This window comes from Coenobita brevimanus, chromosome 61 (assembly GCF_032717465.1).
Source record: "Coenobita brevimanus isolate Jiangsu-jjx chromosome 61, ASM3271746v2, whole genome shotgun sequence".
NCBI lineage: Eukaryota > Metazoa > Arthropoda > Malacostraca > Decapoda > Coenobitidae > Coenobita > Coenobita brevimanus.
Window position 1 is genome coordinate 2,444,205 of NC_137014.1, and position 25,619 is coordinate 2,469,823.

At 39.6% G+C, this 25,619-nt stretch overlaps 1 protein-coding gene across 2 annotated transcripts; it reads right to left on the reverse strand.

Moving 5' to 3' along the window:
• Positions 1–5,421: 5,421 nt before the first annotated feature.
• On the reverse strand, positions 5,422–25,163 carry LOC145403797 (26S proteasome regulatory subunit 8). Of its 2 annotated transcripts, none has more exons than XM_080275474.1 (7): positions 25,141–25,163; positions 15,791–15,929; positions 13,129–13,352; positions 11,473–11,665; positions 8,005–8,291; positions 6,030–6,149; positions 5,422–5,890 (listed from the first exon to the last, which is right to left on the reverse strand). In XM_080275474.1, exons 1-7 carry the CDS (start codon positions 25,156–25,158, stop codon positions 5,660–5,662), a joined length of 1,212 nt encoding a protein of 403 aa, XP_080131600.1. In that variant the 5' UTR covers positions 25,159–25,163; the 3' UTR covers positions 5,422–5,659. The 2 variants fall into 2 exon arrangements, with proteins under 2 accessions (XP_080131600.1, XP_080131601.1); XM_080275475.1 differs by lacking the exon at positions 25,141–25,163 and adding an exon at positions 24,842–24,968.
• Positions 25,164–25,619: the final 456 nt, after the last annotated feature.

Here is a 25,619-nt window from a genome sequence, read left to right on the forward strand (position 1 = left end):
CCCTCCCACCCGCCTCGGACCAGCTTCCAGAAGCATATCCATATTCAAATCACTTGCCGCTCCATTCAGTCAGTTAAAGACAACACAGCTGCATGCACGGCCTCCTAATGTCCACCCTTCTGAATCCTATCTCCCTCCTAAGGACAGCGTCCACCTGGCCAGGCTGAGATGTGGGCATCACCTAGCTCTCTTGAGTTATCAGAAGAGGCTGGATGACTCCGTTGCTGATGCCTGTCCAGGATGCAACATAGCATCCCACATTATTAAGCACATTATGGAAGATTGTAATGCACACAAGCACGTACGCCAGCAACACAACATACACTCCATGAGAGCTCTGTGGGAAAGCCCGGTCTCGGCCGTGGCCTTCCTTAGGGACTCGGGGCTGTTCGGCCAGACTACCTAGGGAACAACTGCTACTACTATTGCCTCAACTTGCTTCACGTGGAATTTTGCAAAAAATGTATTTGGGGTACTTTCCTTCGCCTACTAACTCATAGTCACTAGGATAATCAGTCCGGTTTTAGACTCTTCATTCAGCCAAAGAATGCCCCTGAACGGTACCCTGTACCATACATATTCCTACCGTACAGGCGGCAAAAGGTTTAAAATTTTTAAAAAATTGTCTGCAACTTAATATTAGCGTTGAAATCAAAATGGTAGCCTACAGTTCAGTAACATTATAACTGAACTGTGATCGTTTTAAAGCTAACAGCTGCGGAAGTTAATAAGGCCATTAATGGCTGCTATATATCATTTTGTCTAAAGGTAATACAATACTGCATTTATTTCGTTCACTGATTACTCCAAAATACTCGTATTTATTTTGCTTCCCCACGTAAGATAAAAATGCTGAGGTTTTTAGATATATCATGATTATATTGTACTTCATCATTTCAGCGGCTCTCTCTCTCTCTCTCTCTCTCGTAATAGTCACGTGACCATTATCATCATCAGTACAGTACTTGGACACGCACCCATAAAATTCCCTCGTGTACTACTAACCCTTATTCCGACCTAAAATTGCCATCGATCCATTGCCAGTGCAGCTGCATCCACAGATTAACACTAGATTAAGATGCTAATCGCGACAAAATGCTTTGGGGAGAATGTAGAGCCATAGCAGTTTTTTGTCACTCAGCCACCATAAATAAGTTGTCACTCCCTGACCCACGCCCTCTGCATGCGTGCACGGTACCACTGAGCCAATCAGATCCCCGCTTTGGCAGCGAGCATTGATGGACCCCACCCATTAAACCCCTCTTTTCCCTTGGTATTTAGTTTGGTGGGTTTCGAACACACGTGGTTGCGTAGCCATGGAGGCCAGCGGCCGCCATTGAGTGGCTCCGGGGCAAAACAGAGCAGCTCAATCCCGGTACATAAGGACAAGGACGTTGCCAGCCAACCAAGGAACATCAAATCGCCAACCAAGCCTCGCCTCACATCCCACACCGCTGCCAACCAATGTAATAACTGAAATACTTAGCTGGCCGAGATTCGATCCCTGGCTCACTTGCTCCACATGCGCGTACGTTACCACCGAGACAGAATCTCTGTGTAGGGCGGGCAAAGGGTATTTATAGACCCAATACAGCTGCAAAAAGGATGAAAACCTGAGTTATGGAGGAAAGGGAATGATGTAGCCTACTGGATGTACGGTTGCTCACACACACACACACACACACACCAAAGGCCAGTTATCATAATTGTTATTTGTTTTCACAGGAAGGACATCGAGACTGCAGAATCATCCCTTGTTTTTCTCCTAGTATAAATAGATCTTAGTTACGAGAGGAAGATCATCACAATTTTATTCAGACTTTCAACTCGAGGGGCTGCATTTTGCCTTCATTACCCCCTTCGCTATTAAAGGTCAGCTGCCATGCTAAAATAATCGAAAACTATGAATTACCAGAATGATAGGGGTTAAGTCCTTCAATCTTATAACTTAATATTGCTACTTCCTGACAATTTAACTCACTTTAGAATGAACTGTTTGAACTACAGGGGTTACATATAGCTTTCTTTAGGCCCTTCATAGTACAGAGGATCATCTGGAGATAAATAAATACTGTACATCATTCTAGTGCCATGTGGAGAGGATGGAGTGAGAGACTGACGAGGAGAGTGTATGTGAGTGACGTGGAGGGGTGAGAGGGAGGGGAAGGCCAAGGATGAGATGGAGGGACGGAGTGGAGAGGTATATGAGAGAGGGGGATGTGAATTGGGAGCAGGGCAGTGAAATGGCAGGGGACAGGGTGACATGGAGGCGATTTGTTTGTGGCCACCCCTTATAAGAGATTAAGGCGTCTAGCAATAGATAGATAGATTCTAGTGCAGAGGTTCTCTCCCTTTCTCTCCACTGAACCACTCCTTTATATATCACTGGCCAAGTGATCACTTGGCCGTACTACTGATATTCTTTGCCACCCCCATCATCCTCATCACTTTTGTCTCTTGTGTTAATATGCAAACCTGTCTCCTCTGCTTGTGTATATTCCTCCAGCCAACCCTACTGCTGTAATGGTAGCCAAGTTACTAGGTGTGCGCATACAGTAGTACAGTATCCAAATTTCCTATCTCCAAAAATCCCTTCAGGACAGTGGAATACTGCAGTGCTATGTTCCAATTATTAACCTTATTCCTACAACTGGTACCGCAAGCTAGGGGAAACTGGTAACTATGTTCTAATTATTAACCTTATCCCTACAACTGGTACTGCAAGATAGGGGAAACTGGTAAATCAGTTCTCTATATATGAACTGTCCAACTGAAATTGAATACCGGTACCTGTATTTAATTTTTCTGTAGATTACTCTAAAGTAGTGGATGTTTGACACCCTCAACCCTGTGAGATATTACCAAAAGAATAAAGTGGTTTTTGGCTTGGTAACTACCCACAAAATCAACACTCTTGGGTACGAAACTCACCCTGAAGTAGAATCAAGTTCAATATACAACACACATCATTACAAATCATATTACATCTTACATTTCTTGTCCCGACAGTTTCCAGCAACTGTTAGGTAGTACATTTTTTGCACCTGGTTTAGCTCTTGGTCCATGAAAAACCTCAGCTATATCACTGACTACTTCCATACTGGTATAGGGATTCATCATGAGCAAGAGTGGCATCATATTTATTTATTTTTGAACTTAACAGGTACAAAGAATGTCACACTGGGCAACATATAACAAGGAACTTTTGCAAGCTGTTCTTGCAACCACTACTTTTACTCAGCTTTGGGGAGACCTCATGTAGTGAAAGGTTAAATCTCCAATGAACATGCCCCAAATTCCCTAAGTGCATCCATACGGGGCCTTACACTGCGCTCGTCTTCGGCATTAGATGTATTTGCCTAATGATATTTCAATGTTATAACTTTACCAGATCTTTAGTAGGGGAAAAAGGGTCAGGATAAGGATGATGATGATGATGATGACTATTATTGCAAGTTTATGAGTGCATATATCAACCAGCAAATTTTGTCAGAAAGAGAAACATCAAAAATCTATCTATCTATCTATCTATTGCCAGACGCCTCAATCCCGTTTGGGGTGGCCACAAACAAATCGCCTCCAAGTCGCCCTGTCCCCCGCCATTTCACTCCCCTGCTCCCAACTCACACCCCCCTCTCTCATATACCTCTCCACCCCATCTCTCCATCTCATCCTCGGCCTCCCCCTCCCTCTTTCCCCCTCCACCTCACTCACATACACTCTCTTCGTCAGTCTTTGACCCTCCATCCTCTCCACATGGCCAAACCACCTCAGTGTGTTCCTCATAACGCTTCCTATCACATCCACATCAACACCACAACGCTCCTTTATATCCTCATTCGTCAGCCTGTCTCTCCATGTGACTCCACAGGCTCCTCTTAAATAACTCATTTCCACGGCTCTCACTCTTGACTTGTGTCCTTCCAACAACGTCCAAGCTTCACTTCCGTACGTTAGAGTTGGTATCACAATACTGTCATGTAGTAACTTTTTCACTTCCATGCTCACTTCCCTGTTTCTTATCACTGCTTTCAAAGAACCAGCAACCTTTCTGCCCTGCTGTACCCTTTCAAGCACTTCACCCTCCAAACCTCAAACATCAAAAATAAATGTAATAAATGTGCATATGGAATTACTTTCCATTTTCCATTTCTGGATCCCATTTTTTTTTTTTCATTCATCTAATCCCGTGTTACCCCATGAGGAGCATAGAAACCCAGGGCTAGGCAAGTTGGTCCTGACATTTAAGATGAAAGTGACCAGTCTCTCTCATCCCTCAGTGGCACTACATGAGCAATAAACCCCAATCACCCCTTGGATATAAACCTGCAGTGGCTCAATCCGACTGAGCCTTAATTGCCCACTAAACTACCAGGTGCCCCTGGTTATATGGTTACCACCCAGTGAAGTAAATGGTTTCCTGGAATACAGGAAACCATTTGACTTGTCACTCAGTATAGCGTCGCCCATAGACAGAAAGACAGAAGAGCAAGGATGGAGAGGAGGAAGGAAGAGAGCAAGACTACATTGAGTGAGTGGATGGTGAGCATCCCCACCAACCACTTTGGATCCCAACTACCTCATTTTAAAAATAAGAATTGGGTTAGATTTATTACAATGATGGTGTCATGCTGTTGTCAGGCAATAAACATTAGAAATTATTTTAATGTAATCCAGGCCTCCTGCCTAAGTTGTATAGCAGCTGATGCAGCCTCAGTGTTTTTGACACACTCCCCTCTTGGATGGCCTGAGGCACTGTACGCACTCCCCTCTTGGATGGCCTGAGGCACTGTCCCTATTAAGAGTATATACTTTGGTTGGTGTATATAGCCCACCACGACTGAATGCCGTTCTGACTTCAACTGAAGGTCGTCGAGCAGATATAGATGCTGGATTGAGTGCAAGCTCACATCCGCTAGACCACAAAACATCAGTCAAACACATGATCCACTTTGTAGCACTGTACCACAATGTTTCAGGACCGTCATCTTTGCAGCAGACACTGCAGACAATAATGACAGATAATCTCTTTCTAGTTCTACAACAGAAACTATGCAACAGTTTACTGTATAAGACTGCTGAAATTCTAATACAGTATTGTAATGTAGAGCAACCCAGGTCACACATGGAAAACCCTAGTTTGACTCCAGAGCTGGTCAGACTTGGGCATACACTGTTTCCCCTTTGTCAATGTTCACCCAGCAGGACACAGTAATGTGGGACATGGACGTAACACGTGACTGCTGCAGGTTGTGTTCCATGGGGAGACTGAGACCATGCAAAAATTGATTAATGAACCAGGTACAGCTGATGGGCATAAATCTAAGCATTCTATGGAAAATATATGTACCAAATTCCAGTTACCAAACATGTTCAGGGTAATGCAAATAGGTCATGAATGTAATACTGAAAGTCTTTACGAAATGTTATAAAGAAAAATTTACTATGTTTTCCAAAAGCATTACACTGATCTGAGCTAAGCATAACAAAATAATTTACCAGATACCACTCTGTTTCAGGTCACATAGCTGTATGCATCATGGCATTAGACTATGCAGTATTATTTAATACAAGATCGTCATAGATTTAATACAAAACAGGCTATCATAACTAATAAAGTGTCCTAGTCTGTAATATACAGCATTACTGTATATGGAATTTACTTCCACAATTTCTTGATGGACATGTTCTTTTCACTGTCCTTCTGCATCACCTTTGCTACCGCCATCTCAAAGTCCTCCTGTGTTACGTGTACACGACGTTCTCGCAATGCATACATGCCAGCTTCAGTGCACACACCCTTCACTTCAGCCCCAGATGCACCAGGCATCATCTCAGCAATCTTCCTCAAGTTGATGCCTCGGGTCAGGTTCATCTTGCGAGAGTGGATCTGCAAAGACAAGCAGATGTACGATATCAGAAAAAGAATGTTTCTGTGCTAAAATGAGATAATAATGAGTGATCTACTAGTTATCTTTTCCATGACTTGAATGCCAAAACAATTTATCTTTTTCAGCAGAATTACAAACCTTAAGGATATCAAGCCTGGCCTCTTCATTAGGTGCTGGGAACTCAATCTTGCGGTCTATACGCCCAGGTCTCAACAATGCTGGGTCTAATATGTCAATGCGATTCGTTGCCATGATCACCTGAAAATCAATTGATAAACATTAGCTACTTAAAAAAAAGTAATAGCTCATACAATAGGGATGGAAATTAATGGCCATTCACTCCCATTTGGTTAGCAATTCCAGCCTTTGGTGAGTAAAATTGCCTAACATGCCACCTGGAACAATGAGTAGGTAAAATGATCAGTACTTAAAATGTTAAACCAAACTGTCATGGTTCCTATTAAGGTATCCTCATACCTGGGTCAGCCATGCTACACTGTTGGCTGTTGTTATTATCTACAAAAGCAACACTGTGCACCTCTCAATCAGGCCTTTAACTCTTATTGCTTGTAGCTGAGTTCCCTAATAAACAGTGTTGAATGTATGGCTAGTTACCGGTACCAAGTTTGTAACCACATTTCAGCCTCATGGTACACTAGTTGACTCTCATGACTGGCTAAAGTATAACCAACAATTCCACTCCTACAGGGTGATGATTATTATTACAATGATGGTCATCAAGATGAAAAGTCTTCAGGGTATCAAAGAGTATCAAGACTTTTCCAATATCATTCACTCATTTCTGTATCTCTGGCACAAGCAACAAGGCAGATATCTTGATTACTGACTGAGAGATTGAAGTCAGATTCATCAATACAGTCAGTCATCACCATGTCAGGAGTGTTCCAAAATATCTCAGGAAGAAACTAGCTAATTTACATTATAGGCAAAAATGGGCCTTAATAGGTAATTTTGCTGTAATATACTGTGAATTAAACATAAAAAAGTTACCTACAATGATGCCTTACTGTAACCAGATTTTTCTTATATTACTTTGTTAACAAAAATGTAAAGGTATCAGCTAATACCACAGTAAGCTAACATTTTCAGTACACAGATATTTTCTTGATATTACTCATGTTGCCACTAGATACATTTATTCACCTTGGGGAAACCCTGTGGTGAAGCAGCTAGGAAGTCTGCATTAACCCTTTCAGTATAATGGCTCATGTTTTAGTCTTACTATTATTCAGCCCAGGAAAGACCCAACACAATCATAGGTTAAAAGCAGATGACCAGCCGACTTATACAGTATTGAACGTACACAGGCCAGCCTCGGGGCCAGACACCTGATGGGGATCCGCAGTTACCATTAGTGTTCATCATAGTGTTCCTTAATCCCTTCAATACCATTTTATCTTTCATGTTAACCTTGATACCACCAAAAACTATTACTCAGCTGAGGGAAAGCCTCTCACAGTGAATGAGTTGGAAACAATCTCCACCTACCCCTTAACTACAATGATGGCTTTCTAATTTTACCTTTGCTACCAACAACTACATTATTCAACTTGGTAAATATGCCTCACAACAAAGTGATCAATTTACCCATCTATCATTCAATTTTTTACTGCCTCTTCAGAACCAAAGGGGACTGGAGTTACACTACTTGGTTTAAACACTGTACTATAATAAGTGACCAGTTGCCTGCCTATGAGCAGTTTTATGTGTGCAATAAAGCCCAACCATCACTCAGATGTAATCCCTTTAGGGTCACATCTGGTTGGAGTGCCTTAACCCACAAGACCAAGATGCACCTCCTATATTTGGTTATATGGTTAACCCCCACATAGGAACTGATATCCTGGCCTATAAGATACCAACTGGTGTGTCACTCAGTTTAGAGGAACCTGACGGCAGCACTACTGTACATCAAGTGAGTGGAAAGTAGGTGCCTCCAGATATCACTAATTAACTATTTACACTGTATGCATACACCCACAACATTATTATTACTACTATATATATTTTTTTCTTTTGTGGGGAACAAGGTGAGGGTGTTAATGATAATGGTTGACAAAAATGTTAACAAAAGTAGAGAGTGCTGAATGACCTTAATGTTTTTTGTTGCCTCAAAGCCATCCAACTGGTTCAGCAGCTCCAGCATGGTGCGCTGAACCTCCGAGTCGCCACCGCTTCCAGACTCTATGCGTGATGATCCAATGGAGTCAATTTCATCCATAAATATGATGGATGGCGCATGCTCCCTGGCCATAACGAACAGCTCACGAACCATTCTTGAACCCTCACCAATGAATTTTTGTACCAGCTCTGAGCCTGACACTCTTATGAATGTGCAGTCTGTGTGGTGCGCTACAGCTCGAGCCAGAAGTGTTTTACCTGCAGGAAATATTAGAATGTGGTGGAAAGAATAATAATCTAAAACAAACAAATAAATAAATATATACCGGTAAATAAATCTATAAAGTTCGTGAGGGATGTTAACCTGTACCATCCCAGGCACTTTTGCAATTTTATACCCACCCAATCCCGGACCAAAAATGGAATAATTTTTTATTGCATAAAACAATCCAAAAGGACATATAAATCAAGGAAAAGCAAAAAAAAGTACTCATTGTAGGAGAAATAAGACCAGGATGGCCGCCCGTCATGTTTTTAGTCCAGTTTCCCAAGCTGTGCGCAATGTTTTCCCACCCAGCTGGGCGGGATGAGAGAGAATGGGGGGGGGGGGACAAAGGAGGATTCCCCTTTCTCAGTGTCCTCCACTGGCTCATATTCCTCCCCAGAAGAGTCATCCATGTCTTTCTCTTCTGAAGAATCACTAAATAAAGGGACAGAAGGGTCCATGTGACAATTTCAACAGCATCCTCCAGCCCAATGAGGCGGAAAAATGGCGTTATTTTTGCGACATCCTGAAGCTCTGACGGAAAGTGGCACACTGATGTTACCCACCCATGCAGAACCAAATTCAGTACTACAACTGCTTGGACACAGTGTTGCCAATACATTAAGCTACTCCTCAGCAAAAATTAAGCAAGATTAACCCTTACGGAACGCAAATCCCCAGCCTCGACTGCCCCCCAGGACGCAAAAACAGGCCAATTTTTCGACTTCCTCAAAGGTTAAAAGTTTTATGCCCGATTTATACAGCTTGCATTTGCACACCTGAAAACGCAAACCCCACCCTCCTAGACCCAATAGTTACCGAGCTATGGCCCGTCAAAGTTTATAATAGTTACCCATCACAGCCCCGGTGAGAAAGAAAATACGCCGCTCGCACCTGTTTTCTTCGCAACACTACGTACAAAAATCACCAAATTCAATTTTTTTTGGTTTGTATAGATGTTATAAACCATTGTAATGCGCTTAGAAAAAAATAAAATAGTGACAAACCCCCAAAACAAATGATAAAAAAAAATTATCCTTCCCTCCTCTCCTCTCCTCATACATCCAATCCCCTCCCTCCCCTTCCCTTCCCCTCGCCTAACCTCCCCTCCCCTTTCCCTCCCTGCTGAGCTGTCAAATCTAGCAAGGGAAATTGGTCATGAACCCCCCAATAAAAATATGATAAATAGTAAAAATTATCCTCCCCTTCTCTCCCCTCTTCAAACCTCCAATCCCCTCCCTCCCCTCCTCTCCTTCCCTCCCCTCCCCTCGCCTAACCTACCCTCCCCCCTCCCCTTCCCTCTGAGCTGTCAAATCTAGATTTCGTTTCGTTTCGTTTCGTTTTGAAGGCTCCAACATGCTTCCATGCGTCGGCACAAAATAAAATGTCTTTTTCAAGTGGGTTTCGACTAAAGACAGCTAAAATAATTGTGGTGTGCATATCTGTATGCAGACACCAATAAATTACAGGTAATGATTCAAAAATACGTGCCATAAAGCATAAAAAATACGCAAAATATTTGAGGCCAGGGAGGTGCTAGGGGGTGTGGGTTGGGGGAGCTGGTAAGGCCAGGAGGGGGTGGATGGTGATGGAGGGATGGGAGGAGACCACCACAAGACACAGAGGAAGGGCCAAAGTGGAGTACAGGGACATGGAGGAAGGGTAGGGGGGAAATAACCTCCCCCCAGTTGACTGGGGGAGGAACATTGGAGGGGATCCACATGGGAGGGGGGGGATGCATGAGGAGCGGGTGGGAGGGGTTGTTGTGGTGGTAAGAATGGTGGGAGGTAAGGTAATAACAAGGTAGTGGAGTAGAGGGACGTGGCGAGAGGGAGGTGGGGGGTACACCCCCCACCGCCTGGTTACGGGCCTGGGTCCCCCCTCCGGTGTGTCCAACATCTAGTTCTGATTGGTTAGAAGCCATCTACGTCACAGCTGGGGTGGAGCCAGCTGCCGCCAGTTTCTTGTGGATATTGTACGATCGGTGTTGCTCGTCCTCTTAAGAAATTGCACAAAAGCCAGATCGATGAGATTAGCACTTGAGGGGTTAAAGCAGTTTGAGACGTGTTACAGCGCTCGAATTTTGCTGTCGACATCATCACGTCACTGGGAATAGTTGAGACGTTTTGTACTGTTGGCACCATGCCAGTGGTGGGATTGTATGGGTTAAAGTTATAGGGAGCAACGAGTGTGTGCGCAAAACAAGTTATTGATATGTGACATAGTGCTTACAGAGTGGGTGATGAAAAAGAGGACCTATGCACCTAGGAGGAAAGTATGGAAGCTGAAAAACCAAGTAGTAATGGATGCCTTCTACAGGGAGATGAGGAGAGTGGATGCTGAACAGGGAGACATTGACAGAAGTGTTAATGAACAGTACGGAGACCTCAAGAGCAACTTCTTGAAAGGTACCGTATTGATTCAGTATGTGGATGAATAAGAGACCCACCAAGACATAAAGTAACTTGGTGGGGGGATGAGGGTGTAGAAGCTGCAGTTATGGAGAAAAGAAGGCTTTTCCAGGAATGGAAGAAGGGTGGTAACACACAGGAATACTTGGCTGCCAAGCATAGGGCAAGAAAAGAGGTTTACAGGGCAAAGGCTGAGTCACAGAGACTTTTAGCTGATAACTTAAATTGTGTGGAAAGGAAGAATGTGATATTTACGGTGGCAAATCAGACGATGAGGGAGAATAGGGATATCACAGGTGAACAATGTGTGAAGAATGATGAAGGGTGAGTAGAGGTGAACAGTGGGGATAGCAAAGACACATGAAGAGAGCTTTACAGCTGCTTGTTGAATGAGTTTGAGTGGGACAGGGAAAGTTTGGTGTCTGCAGATCCAGTGCCTGGCCCTTGATTGATGCTGCTACTGTAAGCAGGGAAATAGGCAGGACACAGGTGGGGAAGGCAGCAGGTGTGTCTGGGTTGACTGCTGAAATGTTGAAAGCCTCAGGTGATATAGGAGATGTGTTTAAGTAATTTACTGTTGTACCTCTAAACAATTTTGTTCAGCTCTGGGGAGTGAAGGGGTAAATGAAGGCTGCATCTAACCTCTCTCGTTCGACATGCAATTCCAAAGCTGAATAAAACTGTTTGGAGAAAGGAAGAATATAAATAAACAAATAAGCAAAATTAGACTGCTGGTGCAAAAGCACTGTCATCCAGATCTAACCTGTGCCTGGTGGGCCATACAGCAGCACTCCTTTTGGCTGGGCAATACCAAGGGCATCAAAAAGTTCCGGGTGCTTGACAGGCAGCTCAATGACTTCCTTGATCTCCTTAATCTGCTTGTCCAGACCACCAACCATCTCGTACGTTGAATCAGGTACTTTTTCCACCATCATGAGACTCACCAATGGGTCAACCTGTGAAGGTAATGCGTGTTGGTACTAAATTACTCCACACCCACGATTCTATACCATTAACCAAGAAATAATACATGAAAAATAAGTTTAGCACAACAAACAGCCTATTCTTTCCTGTTACAAAATGAACTGGCAATTGAGAAAACATACCAGCATTATGATCCTGAGCAAACCATCTCTGCAGAGTCATATGTTAATGAGTGAGATGCTATTGCTTTACAACATTTGAAAAAAATTATAACTAGCAATATACATCCAGTTCTTCATTAAAGTCTAGGATGTGTGCGGTCAAAATGTTACGTGGTACTTTAAATCAAACAACAACTGTGGAACCTGCTCTTGCTTCATGGTCAAGAGGATACACACACACACACACACACACACACACACACACACACACACACACACACACACACACACACACACACACACACACTACTGTAATAATAATAATGATAATAATAATAATCATCATCATCATCATCATCATCTAATCCTGTGTTGCCCCAGGAGAAGTGTAGGAGCCCTGAGCTAGGAAAGATGGTCCTGACATTTAAGATGAGTGTGACCAGCCTCACTCATTCCTGAGTGGCAATAATAATAATAATAATAATAATAACACTCCCTCTTCTGTCTTTCATTCCTTCATTCTTTCCTCTCCCTTCTGCCTGTGGGTGACTCTACACTGAGTGACAAGCCAAATGGTTTCCTGTACACCAGGAAACCATTTACTACGCTGGGTGGTAACCATAAAACCAAATTTTGGCGCCTGGTGGTTTAGTGGATAATTATCGTGCTCCAGTCGGATTGAACCAGTGAAGGTTTACATCCAAGGGGTGGTTGGGGTTTATTGCTCATGTAATGCCACTCAAGGATGAGTGAGGCTGGTCACTCTCATCTTAAATGTCAGGACCAACTGCCTAGCCCCGAGTTTCTACGCTCATCATGGGGCAACGTAGGATTGGATGATGGATGGATGGATGGATGGATGGATAATAATAATAATTCATCCATCCATCCATCAATAATAACAATAATAATAATAATAATAATAATAATAATAATTCATCCATCCATCCATCAATAATAATAATAATAATAATAATAATAATCTACTTCAAAATATACTGCATTTATATTTAATCATCATCCAATCATGAATGAATGAATATATTTAATCATGAGGAACATTAATGTATTCAGTCTGATAGTGTAGTTTTCATTCTAACTAATTCACCACTAGACAATTCTATCCAACCTAGTATCGATTTCTAGGAGTGAATTGGATTGTGAAGGCTATACTGAACCCCCTCCAGTATCTGTGAATACTGTAATAAATATAAAAATATATTACTGGATTACAGCGGATAATTTAAAACAGGTGTTATTCATCTGTAACTTAAAGCAACTTTATAAAGATTACCTGTACTGTTAGCTAGTTCATGAATGCTACTGCCACAAACCTTGTTGGGGAGAATTTTATGAAGAGTGTAGGAGTCATTACGCAAAGCCACCCTAGCATTGGCAGTGACTTGATTGATGTCAATGTTCTTATCCAAATCAACAACAAACTTTCCCTCTGGATGAACCTTCACCAACACCTTCTTCTTGTCCATTGGCTTCACCACCTCCCCAACATATGAGCCTTGCTCTTGTAGTAGCTGCAGCTCCTCTCGAAGCAAACGAACTGCGGATACAAAAAAAGTCCACTGGGTTCACATACAAGGGAGCCTGGGGCCAATACAATTAGTACACCAACAGATTGATAGTTCTCCCTGACTAGGAATGTGTTCTAGAATAAACTTTTTCCATGCAATTGGTACTGTAACTGAAGAAACTGGCATTTGAAAAGGCAATAATTCTACAATTTAGTCTTGATTTGATAGCACAAACAAATGTCACAAGCCAACTTATACAAGGATTTACATTAGAGGAATGAACAAAGCTTGAAAATTAACTCAATAAATTGGGGATATCAAAGTCCACCTCCACAGAATTACAATCCACACCTTAACCCTCTGAGCTAAGGATAGTACTGTACTGTGGCTTCCCTACTTTAAAACGTTTCAGTTACTGTACGAACTTTCTGAGATAAAAACCTTCTGAGAATTATTCAAGCTATTTTTCAGTGCAGTCTATAAAACACTGCAGACTCAAAGTATTAGAGCTTCTAAAACTGATATAATAAAAGTGACTTGAAGCAATTGGTACTGCAATGGTATTTCAGTACGGTATATACAGTACCTGTGTTTATCATCATCATCATTATCCAGACTTATCTGCAAGTAAATCTACACTGAGTTATATGTCAAGTGGTTCTCTGGAGCCCAGGAAACCATTTAATATGCTGCATGGTAAACATATAACCTTGTGCTCCTTGTGGGCAAAGCAAATGGAAGGGGGTTTGTAGGGGGTTAGTGTTTCCCCACACTCATATTTTTTCTTGCTGGAAAACTTCAGGGGGAAAAAAAAAATCTGTGCTCAACCATTTCAAGAATGATCTGTACATACTATAGATGGTCTTGGATATTACTTATGGCCATCTTCTACTTTGACACGTTGCTCCTAAATTATTTGGGCTGAGGCTGCAATTTACATCAGTTACTGACCTACATGAGGGACTGTTTGTGTGTAAGTTTCATCAAATTTGGTTCTTAAGATATTTTAGTGATTATTTGTCAAAAATTTCTAAATTTTCTACAAGAAATAAAAAGGTTCCTAAAGTAATGCATAAAAATTGGCTTGCTATGTGGCAAACTAATAAGAAAGAGTTGCTTTACAGATTCTCTGATAAGCATTAGAAGAATATCAGTTTCTTTCTTATTTCAATGAACCAGGAAACCATTTACTACACTGGGTGGTAACCATATAACCAAATTATGGCACCTGGTGGTTTAGTGGGTAACTGAGTCGCTCCAATCGGATTGAGCCAGTGACGTTATCCACAGGGTGGTTGGGGTTACTGCTCACGTAATGCCAATCTGGGATGAGTGAGGCTGGTCACTCTCATCTTAAATGTCAGGACCAACTTGCCTAGTCCCGGGCTCCTACGCTCCTCGTGGGGCAATGTAGGATTGGATAATGGATGGATGGATGAAAATCTAAGTTTCCTACTGTACCAATTTCCTGAATGTTTGGCAAGCTCTGTACACCAAACATATTATTATACAAACATTCCAATTACAGAATTTACAGTTAATTTTATGGGCTTTCCAGCATTACCTATATTTTTTCTATAGCTTTATTAGTTTAGCTAACAGAGTCCATAGGGTTAGAAACATACCTTCTCCAAAAACGACCAACAAAGTTATCAGGTTACGGAGCACTGACCAACACACCCTCTCTCTCTCTCTCGAACATCTGGCCACACTGAATATACAGTTGTGACCAAAAAAGATGTCAGAAGTCGAAAGATGGAGTAGTCAGTCGACAAATTATCTACTGGGGGGGAGGGAAGTATTTCTATGTAACTTCTGCACAAAGCTATATCATGATGCGTGTAGGAGTGCTAAAGTTGCACCTGAGCGTTTGATATGGGTATACAAATTGCAGTTTTAAAACACTTATACATTTCTGATGATGATACCGGTATCACTTGGCACAGAGACAGAGGAAGGATCCCAGAACTTCGTGAAGTTTTCTCAGAATATTAAAAAATTTCAGATTTTTTCATAAAAAATGAAGACAACTGCCCTAATTTTGACTTAAACACTTTGAATTATGAACCAATTTTCAGAGTCAATTAAATCTGTAAGTAGAGGAACAGCTGTACTGGTATCCCATTTAATATTCTGATAAGGGTATTAACCCATACAGTGCTACAGGCCTCTTGAGAGGCCTGTTCTGCAAGTGCTACCAAGCTCTCAAGAGCCAGCTTAATACATTTCTAAACCCAGTTTAACGTACTCTTTCATTCTGTATGACAAAAAATGCGATTGGAGCAATTCAGTGTTTTGATGTGTTTTTTCTCAGGGTGGGGTTGGGGGGTTACAAAATCCTAAAGAAGCACTTGTTAGGTTAAATGTTGCAACAGATCTTGATAAAAGAATATTAAACATATTAAAAGTTTTCTTTACTGTATTATAAAAAAAAAAAAAAAAAAAAAAAAAAAATTATACAGCATACCCTTTGCATTGAGTTCATTGCGCTGGGCTTGAAGTCTGCGAAGGTCTTGCATTTTCTCTGATATTATGACCTGAAGACTCTCAGTTTTGTGAGTGTAGTACGGCTTATAGCCTTCTCCCTTCTTGCTCTCAACATCCATCTGCAAGATCAAAAAAGTTCAGTTACAGCATTCTAAAGTTTCTTTACTAGTTTACTATGAGATTCTGTACTGTACAGCACTCTCTTCTTTAGTTATTACAGGAGATGGCACAGATCTACAAAAGTTTCTACTGTACTGTAGCCACTATTCAAAGGCAACACAGCATATGAGAGGATAGGGCATAAAGGGCTCTGCTTGAAGTTTGGAAAGTAAAAGATGTAACATTTCTCATATATACAGTACTCATATATTCCAAAATTGTTATAAAACTTAAACCACAACCTAAACCAGACATAACATGCCATTTCCCAAGGGTGGATATGGCTTCACCTTTCCATGACTTTAATTACAAGACTGAGACTATCCGGTTAATTTTCATGCTAACACATCAATGTTAAGCTCTGTATATCCTTTGTTATATCCTTAAACAGCTGTATCCCTTCAAGTTACATACAATGGTTTAAACTTGACTCAGATTTCCAGCTGTACCCTTTCTTTTACAACTACACAGCACTAACCCCTTATAGTTTTGGGGATTATGAATTTCATGAATTGGTCATTCACTTCATTTTGCCAATTTCGACCCCATAATATCCCTCATCTTCAAAACTCTCTTGGCTATAAGGTTCTGTATTTACATCCATTATGAATAACCCTTGGACAACAGATTTTCCTTTGGCATGCAAGTGATCCAGCACTGGTCAAATTAAAATATGTACAATGTAATTATTAAGAATAATTATCTCTAAATGTAAATGTAAAATGTTAGCACAATTAGCCACCAATTAAGAGTTACCGGTACTTTTCATCTCTTTGGTGACAGGAGGTTTCCCTAAGGTAAAATCTTGAGTTAGTCAGAGTAACATATGTGTCATCAGAAACATGATAACCATATTACTGTATTTTATATTAATCCTACAATGGAAATCTTGGGAATTTAGGATATACAATAGATTGATAATCTTTGTGAGAAACTTTTCCTTCATATTCTGCTCATACAAAGGAACAGCATTAATTCCAACTACTGTACATAACTGCAGTATAGCTTGTGCTGGTTAGATTTCAACTAAAAACAATACAGTGGTGTCCAAGATTGGATATGAATTAGCTCCTAAGATGGCAAGGCCTTAACAATGCTAGTCTGGTAGAGTTTGGACTGGTCATGCTGAAATAAAATTTTTCTTAAACAAGGCACTTCTATTATGGATGGGTATTTTGAATGACTATTTCCATGGGAACACATAAGAGTCTGGAGATGGGGTGGAGGAATGCCTGAAAGAACTTGTTTACTTCATTAGAAATTAAAGTAATAAGGTCTATTTAGCAACTGCCAGATGCCTTAATGCCATAAGGGGTGGCCACAAACAAACGGCCTCTACGTTGCCCTGTCCCCTGCCATTTCAAAACACAGAAGAAAATTGGAAACATGCTGAGGAATTACAGAAATTTATGAAGCTGTATGAAATAAAAATTTACCAGAAATAATTCAACTGCTTTTACAGTAAAATGCATACAATATTTACCTATCTTTCTTTCATCACTATGATGAAAAGTATTTTTGCAAGCATTTTCTTCAAGGTCCTTATTATACAAATAAGGATGACAATAGAAACTTGATAAAAGTAGGCTACTGTCATGAACTTCCAACAAGGAACATACAGTAATATTATTCTTGCAAACGAGATGTTCTGCATCATGTTAAAACTGATGTGGGCATTTGCAAGTTTCCTATCCAACATAAATTATGAATCATACTAATCAGTACACAATTTATACTTAACGTGCCACATAAAATTCTCAAGAGCTGTTTTCTACTAATCCTTTCACATTATGTATCAAAATACAGTAAAACCTTGATATAACGGACTTCAATAGACCGGATTTTGCTTTTATCGAAATCGAGGAGCTACCGGACTAAATTCCTATATCTCGGAAAATGTCTGATAAAGCCAGAAGCAGTCCGGACTGCCTGACTGCTTCAGCTATGTTCACCACAATAAGGCAAATAAAAGACGTTTGTCAGTGTACAGTACATTATTATATATATATATATATATATATATATATATATATATTATACTATTTGATTAATGTAGTGAAGTTATAACACAGTACTGCAATGATACCGGGAGTCAAAACAGTTTAAAAACCATTCATGCTATCCGGACTAATGTCTTATACAGTATATCATAAAAAGTCCGAGTTAGCAGGGGGAAGTCCAGATGTCACTTTTATTGGAATTTCGCATTTTTCAGAGTGGCTTAGGCCCCAATTAGTCCGTTATAGTGAGGTCTTACTGTACAGGGGTGCGACGAAATACCAAATTGGCGGTCATTTACCGAAAAGGCAATTTTAATTGAAAAATGTTATAATTTTTATCACCATATAGGTTCATACATACCTAATTATCTGTAATCCAGGCAAAATTTTGTGCTTCATTTAACTGTTAACTCGCCCCATCCCGACCACTTTTCCACCACTGACTCCCCCCAATCCCAACCATTTTTGGAAAAATTTTGTTTTGGCTCAAACCTCTGCTTTTGGTGAGAAACATCGAAAATTCATAGAGAAATTGCTCACCTGAGGTTTAAAATACTTGATCCAGGTACCAGTACCTCCTTACCTGACTGGGTTTTCTAACAGGCTGGCACCAAAGAAAACGAGTTCTAGGGGAGGGTAACTATTTCACACCACTCATAAACGGTATTTATTTATTTACTTGGTATGAATTTATATGTAGTATGAGAGTTCACTGGTTTTCAAACAGTAATATAGGCATTATAAGCAATGTTTCACTCACTAACTCATCACCATACCTGACCTTCTTTTGCAACATTACCTGATCATCATTTCTGACTGTTTCTTCCTCTAATGCTATGTAAAGTTTGTCCTCCACACTGTCATCGATTGGGGAATCACTCTGGCCCTGAATTTCGTACCGTGGCATGACATGGCTTTACTGGCCAGGTCACTGATAACAGGTGATATGCTGAGACAATGGCATGCAGGGGGGGGAGGTCATGCTGGGTAAGGCATTGTCCCTGCCTGGCATCTTGTTGAGGAAGGTGTCCCGTGTATACGTACCAAAAATCACTTGTGAAAATTGAAAATTGTGCAAATTAGGGACCTTGCAATTGATTCGCATTTATGTACGTCGACGGGATTGGCAGTGACAACGTGTGGACGTTAATTCACGTCGACGAGACGCCGCGGGTTAATAAAAAATCAGGATTAAGAAAATCTTAAGGTTAGTGAAAGTGTTTTGCCTACAGCTTGACAACTTGACTTAACAGACTTCTACTTTTTATAAATGTTAATTTAATATGAAAATACATGTATTTGCACTGCAAATCAATATTTATACAAAACAGAAGCCTGTCAAGGCACATTAGTGATCTAAAGGGGACAGGCACATTAACTTTAGTATGTTTTTGTGCTGATTCCTGATTTTTAATTTACTGGCAAATTGATTTTTTTTTTTTTTTTTACCAGATTTCAGATAATTAGGAGTATATGAAAAAAATGATAATATTTTCCAATTAAAAGTGCCGATGTGGTAAATGGCGGATGATTTGGTATTTTGTTGCAACAGTCTCTTTCTCTCACTCGTTACTTCACACATGATGCAGCAGTTCGAAACTTTAAAAAAAAAGGTTTACAACCGACTGGGAAGGTAAACACGTGCGCTGATCAATTCCCGAAATTCCTTAAAAAAAATGCAGAAAGAAAAAAAGAAGAGATGCACTAGCTGCGGCCACTGGGCATTCCTGAACGAGGATCAACTATGCAACGGCTGCAATGAAAACCAGGCAACAGAATATTGCGGAAAATGCAAAATGATGGTTGGTAGCCGAGACAATGGGGTAAGGTGCGACGCCTGTTACAGATGGTACCACGCAGGTTGTGATGGGGTAAACACACTCCTGTACAAAGCACTGGAGGAATGTAAAGGTATGTTGTGGTTTTGTTCCAGCTGCAAACCCCAGATATTAAAGAACAATGAGGAAATAAAGAGGTTGAAAGCAGAAAGAGAGGAAATGAGGTTAGAGCTGAATGAACTGAGGACCATAAACCAGGAATTGATGGCTAGAGTGGAAGAAAATGGAAAGAAATGGGATAAAAAAGAGGAAAAAATAATAGAAACAACAAGAGTAAAAGTTACTGAAGAACTAGCAGAAAAAGAAGAAAGGAAAGAAAACGAACAACCTTATATTCTTCAACTTACCAGAATCGACACAAACAGATGTTAAAGAGAGAGAAAAAGATGATATAGACCTGTGTTTAGATATAATTGAAGCAAAATTGGGAGTGGAAAATGCAGTAGTAGAGAAAGTGTTTAGAATTGGAAAAAAGAGTGAAAACAAAAACCGGCCAACTGTGATCAAAATAAAAGAGGTAAAAAAGAAATGGGAAATCATAGGAAAAGCAAAGAAGCTGAAAGATGACCAACAAGCCAGACAAATGAAAATTGCAATAAGCCCAGACTTAACAAAGAAAGAACGAGAAGAAAATAACAAACTTAGAGAGCAGCTAAGAAAAAAGAGGGAAGAAGGTGGAAAATGGACAATAAAAAAAGGTAAAATAACCAGAGTGGTTGAGAAGAGAAGTAGAGGTGAAGTAATCGAGGCAAGTGAAAACAGAACCATCGAACATGATGAAAACACAAACAGAGTGGCTGACAAAAGAATCAGAGATGAACTAGACGATATTAACGAGAACAAAAACAGTGAAAAAATTTTTTTACAGGCAAAGAAAATGTAAATGTTAAACTACTAAATATACAGTCGATTAATGAACACAAATTGTATGAAGCACTAGACTTAATAGATGAGAATTGCATCTTGTGCTTAACAGAAACACATCAAAAGCAAAGAACAGTCACTATACCTGACTCATTCAATTTTGTTGATGAAATGAGACAACAAGATGATAAAAAAGGCGGTGGACTGTTAATAATATTTAGAAACATAAATTGTATAACAGCAGAAAAATTGGAGACAAAACACCCAGACATTCTAACTGCAAGGATAAAGTACAAAGGATTTGGTTTTGTGATAATTCTTGTGTATGGGGCTTCAAGGGACATAGACAGATATAAAAAAATAAAAGCAGAAATGGAAAACATTCTTGAAAGTTTGAGTGAGAATGAAAACTGCATAGTGCTTGGGGACTTCAACGGACACTTGGGCTTCTTAGGACAGCAGAGACTGGACAGAGAAGGACAGATGGTGCTAGACATAATGGACAAATTCAATCTCACCCTACTAAATGCTGACCCAAACTGTGCTGGAGAAACAACATGGGAAAGTAGAGGGCAAAAAAGTGCAATAGATTTCATATTCACCAACCAAGAAATGCACCAGAAATTCATATCTATGGAAATAGATGAACAGAAACAGCACTTTGATTTAACCGACCACAACCTACTCAGTGCAGAATTTCAAATATCAAACACAAAGAGAAAAGACATTAAGAAAAATCAAGAAATAATCAGGTACTATAGCACCAAGGATGCAGATCTAAAAGTATTTAGTGAAAAAGTAAACTAAAGACTTGCAAATGACAATGTCACGAGAATAGAAGACTTTGAAAAAATAATGTATGAAGAAGCAGAAAAAAACCTAGCTAAAAGCCTCAGAAAAATAGACAGGAAAAGACATGATGCTCCATGGATGACAAAAAAAATACGAACAGGAATTAGTGAAAGACGGAAATGGAACAGAAAAGCCAGAAACGAGCAAAACCCAAGTTTGAAAAAACACTACATAACGCAGTATGAAAAGGTAAAAGAACAGGTGAAAAAAATGGTGCACGAAGCAAAATCAGAGTATGAAAATCGAATACTAGACAACATCAAAAGAGAGAGAGATACAAAAAAATTGTGGAAACATGTGGATAAACTCCGAAGGTATGGAAATCAAAATAAAGAAAGCACAATTATAATATATGATGAAAATAAACAAAAAATAGAAAAGGAAGAACTAAAGAACAAGCTTTACAGTTTCTGGAAAACAATCTACCAGCATCATGAAAATAGGATGCATGAAGAATGGGATGAAGTAGAGGAAAGAACCTACAGAGACAGATATCAAGAAAAATCCAACATAGAAGAAACAGCGACAGATGAAGGAAACACCATGATAATACCAAAAATATTATTAGAACATGCAGAGTACGCATACAAAATGACAGAAAAGTAAACACAGGTACGATGGAAGCACCAAATATCACAAAAGATGACGTAAAAAAGCAAGTCGGAAAAATGAAAAATGGAAAAACACCAGGTCCAAACGGGCTAAAAATTGAATTATACAAAGAGGTGTTGAAAAGCGAAAAAACCGTGGAGATACTCACAGACTGCTATAATGATCAGATAAGAAACAATAATATACCTGATAGCTGGAAGACATCAAACACAAAATTGATACCAAAAACAAAACAACCACAAGTTAAGAACTTGAGACCAATAGCCCTGTTAGACACCTCCTACAAAATTCTGATGGGTATGATCAAAGATAAAATAGAGAAGCACATACAACTAAATGACAAATTTAAAGAAGTACAAAATGGCTTCACACCAAAAAGACGAATAGCAGACAATATCCTTCTCCTACAGTACTGTATCAATGAAAGCTACAAACAGAAGAAGCCATTGTATGTTATAGCAGTCGATTTTAGCAAAGCTTTTGACAGCATAAAACGGGAAACCATGATCAAAGCCCTTAAACAGTATAATATCCACCCTGACATAATAAGAATGCTAAAAAATATTTACACAAATGATGAAACAAAGCTTCATTTAGAATGTGAAGAAATTACAAAACTAAAAGTATCCAGTGGTGTCAGACAAGGCTGTAATGGATCTACAGTTCTTTTCTTGCTGGTGACGTACATCATCATAGACCACCTTGACAAAAGTTATAAAGGATTTCAAAACCAGATTTGCAAAATAAACAGCATCTTCTATGCAGATGATGGCCTGTTACTAGCCCACTCAGATGAAGAGGCCCTGAAAGCAATAAATGCGTTAGAAACAATAGGAGGTATCTGTGGGTTAAATATAAATAAGGAAAAGAGCCAAGTACTTGTGTACAACAAAAAGGAACAGCCAGAGGAAATTGGGGATATAAAAGTGACGCACAGCATAAAATACCTTGGAGTGACCATTACAAATAGAAAGGATTGTGTTAGAGAACATAAAATAAAACAACTTCAAAAAGCGGGAATGTACGTAAATCAGATAACATCCATAACCTCACGAAGTTGCAACAGAGTGAAAATAGGAAAAGTATTCTGGAAAAATGTGGCCCTGCCAAGTATACTGCACACAACAGAAGCTATGTTTATCAGCAAAGGCGAAATTAACAAACTTCAAACATTAGAAAACAAAGCTTATAAAAGAATATTTCAAGCACCTAATTATACCCCAAGTTGTGCACTTAGAGCTGAAATTGGCACGTCAACATCATATACAAGAGACATACAAAGTAAATTATCATACGTCAGATACATTTTGAGTGACCAAAGCAATAAACTAGTAAAAACAGTATTTTTGGACCTATATGAAAACCAAAGCACAAGTTGGGCTAAATTAATAAAAAATTATCTACACACAGTAAATCTAAATTTAGAAGGACTTGCAAAAGAAAAGAAATTGAAATTAAAATTGAACACCATTGACACACAAATATGGAAAGCAGAAATACTTGGCAAGACCACACTAGAATACTACAGGGAATGGAAGTACGAAATTAAAGAAGAAGATACACTGTATGAAAATGGCTGGGACTCGGCAGTACTGTTCAGAGCACGAACAAACACACTAAACTTAAACTGGAGAAAAAAACACAACAATGAAGAAACAATTTGTCCAATATGCCAATATGAAAATGAAACATTAGAACACTTTCTCCCAGATTGTGAAGGTTTAAGTGCAGTGAGGATCAAAAATAACTTATTGCAACAGCCCTTTCCAGAGAATAGAACAGATATAATAAAAACTCTACTTCTGTTCGGAAAAAATAAAGAAAATCAAGTGAAAGAAAACAGGAAGACAATATATGAACTGTGGAAACTAAGAGAAATGAAAATAAGTGATCAGCGCACGGCTTAACAAAAAAGGACTGAAAAGGATAAGGAGCGGGCGCCGATACAAAGGCTACGCCCCATCTACTACTACTACTACTACTACTAATACAGTACCGTACTGTACTAGGCAGCTTATTTAGTGACCTACAGCTAGTTTGATTTTTGGATGTAACTTTCCTTCCTTGCACCCAAGTCTGCTGATTATTACAGTATGCACTATGACATTAGCTCCCTGAACTAGGGGGAGAGCTTTCCTATGGCATTTTCATTACAACTCAGTCTTTATGGAGGTAAGTAATATCTTCTAGACATGCAACCTTCACCTGGCAGTAGCTCCAGTGCTGCCAAGGCAGCTAAAGAGGCCTAAATTACACCTTCCTATGTTAAGTGGCTTTTCAAGATCTGAACAGCTTTCAAGGTCAGGTTAAGCTTGGGTTGGTTAATGACATTGGGGGGAGGTTGGGGAGGACAAAAGCCCCCTCCCCCCCTATTTAGGACAAGGTTAAGTTTAGCTTGGTTATGATGAGTTAGTTCAGGCAGGTTAGGTTTGATTTGGGTACGTTTTTAATGTATTTTGATCAAGTTGCATTTTATTTCATCTGGCTGCAAATGTATTTCAATTGATTTTATTCCTTAGCTATCTGACTTCACACCCCTGTAAGGGTAGGAGTCATTTGTGACAAAATTAAGCTTCAAGCTAGATTGGAATGTTAAAAAATAATTCAAAAATAAAGTAAAATACAAGGGTGCAACAAAGGAAAAAAAAAATCAGCCTTGTAGGGCTACGGAAGAAAGCATTATCATTACCTATGGTACATACTCACAGTATCTCTATTTCCAAAGGATGGAAATTCAATTCACAGAAATACATTATGACTGTATACTTTGCTCTTTCATGCAATAGCGGCGGTATATACTGTTTCATGCATTTGAATGGGCGAAAATGTAATTCACATCACCCTCCACAAGACCCGATTTATTTGCTGATACGTAGAACCATTAATCCAAAGGCTGCAAAATATGCTGCATGCAGTCGCACTGAATTGTTATATTATTCAAGATTTTCAGTGGCAACTAAACCCGAGAATTATCGAAATATTCAGCAATGCCCTCTCCTGTTTACCTTCTCGGCGGCCCCCATTTCGTCTGTCATGGCTTTTCCTCGACTTCTTTTATTACCTCTGTGAATCAACAATTAAAGTAAGATTTTTTTGTACAGTTTTTAGCACAGTATTATTATACCCAGCAATAAAGTATGGTGAGTTCAATGATATATTGATTAGGAGAAATTTTTGTCTAGTTAAACCATTGACTTTAGTTTCCTATTATATCATTAATATTTCTATTCCCTATTGTTATACTACCATTATTTCTTATACATGTATATTTATTCACCTTGTCCAGAAACGATATCCAGCTTTTTAACTTATGAAACACTCTGTACCATTTACAACAATAAGTTTTTCAATTCATCCGACTTAATGTACATTTTTGTGTTGCTGGAATTTTGCTGTTTTTAATATTTCAAACTGATAATAACAGCACAGTCCAGCAGATAAGGGAATCTAAAAAAAAAAAAAAAAAGGTTTGACAGTTCGTTCA

Bases quoted from the DNA above. Each gene is read 5' to 3' on its own strand.
- LOC145403797 (XM_080275474.1), bottom strand. The intron at 8,292-11,472 runs GTTAGATCTGGA...TATTTCCTGCAG, and splicing joins GTATGGCCCACCAGGCACAG to GTAAAACACTTCTGGCTCGA. The intron at 6,150-8,004 runs GTCATTCAGCAC...ATTGATTTTCAG, and splicing joins AGGCAACAAAAAACATTAAG to GTGATCATGGCAACGAATCG.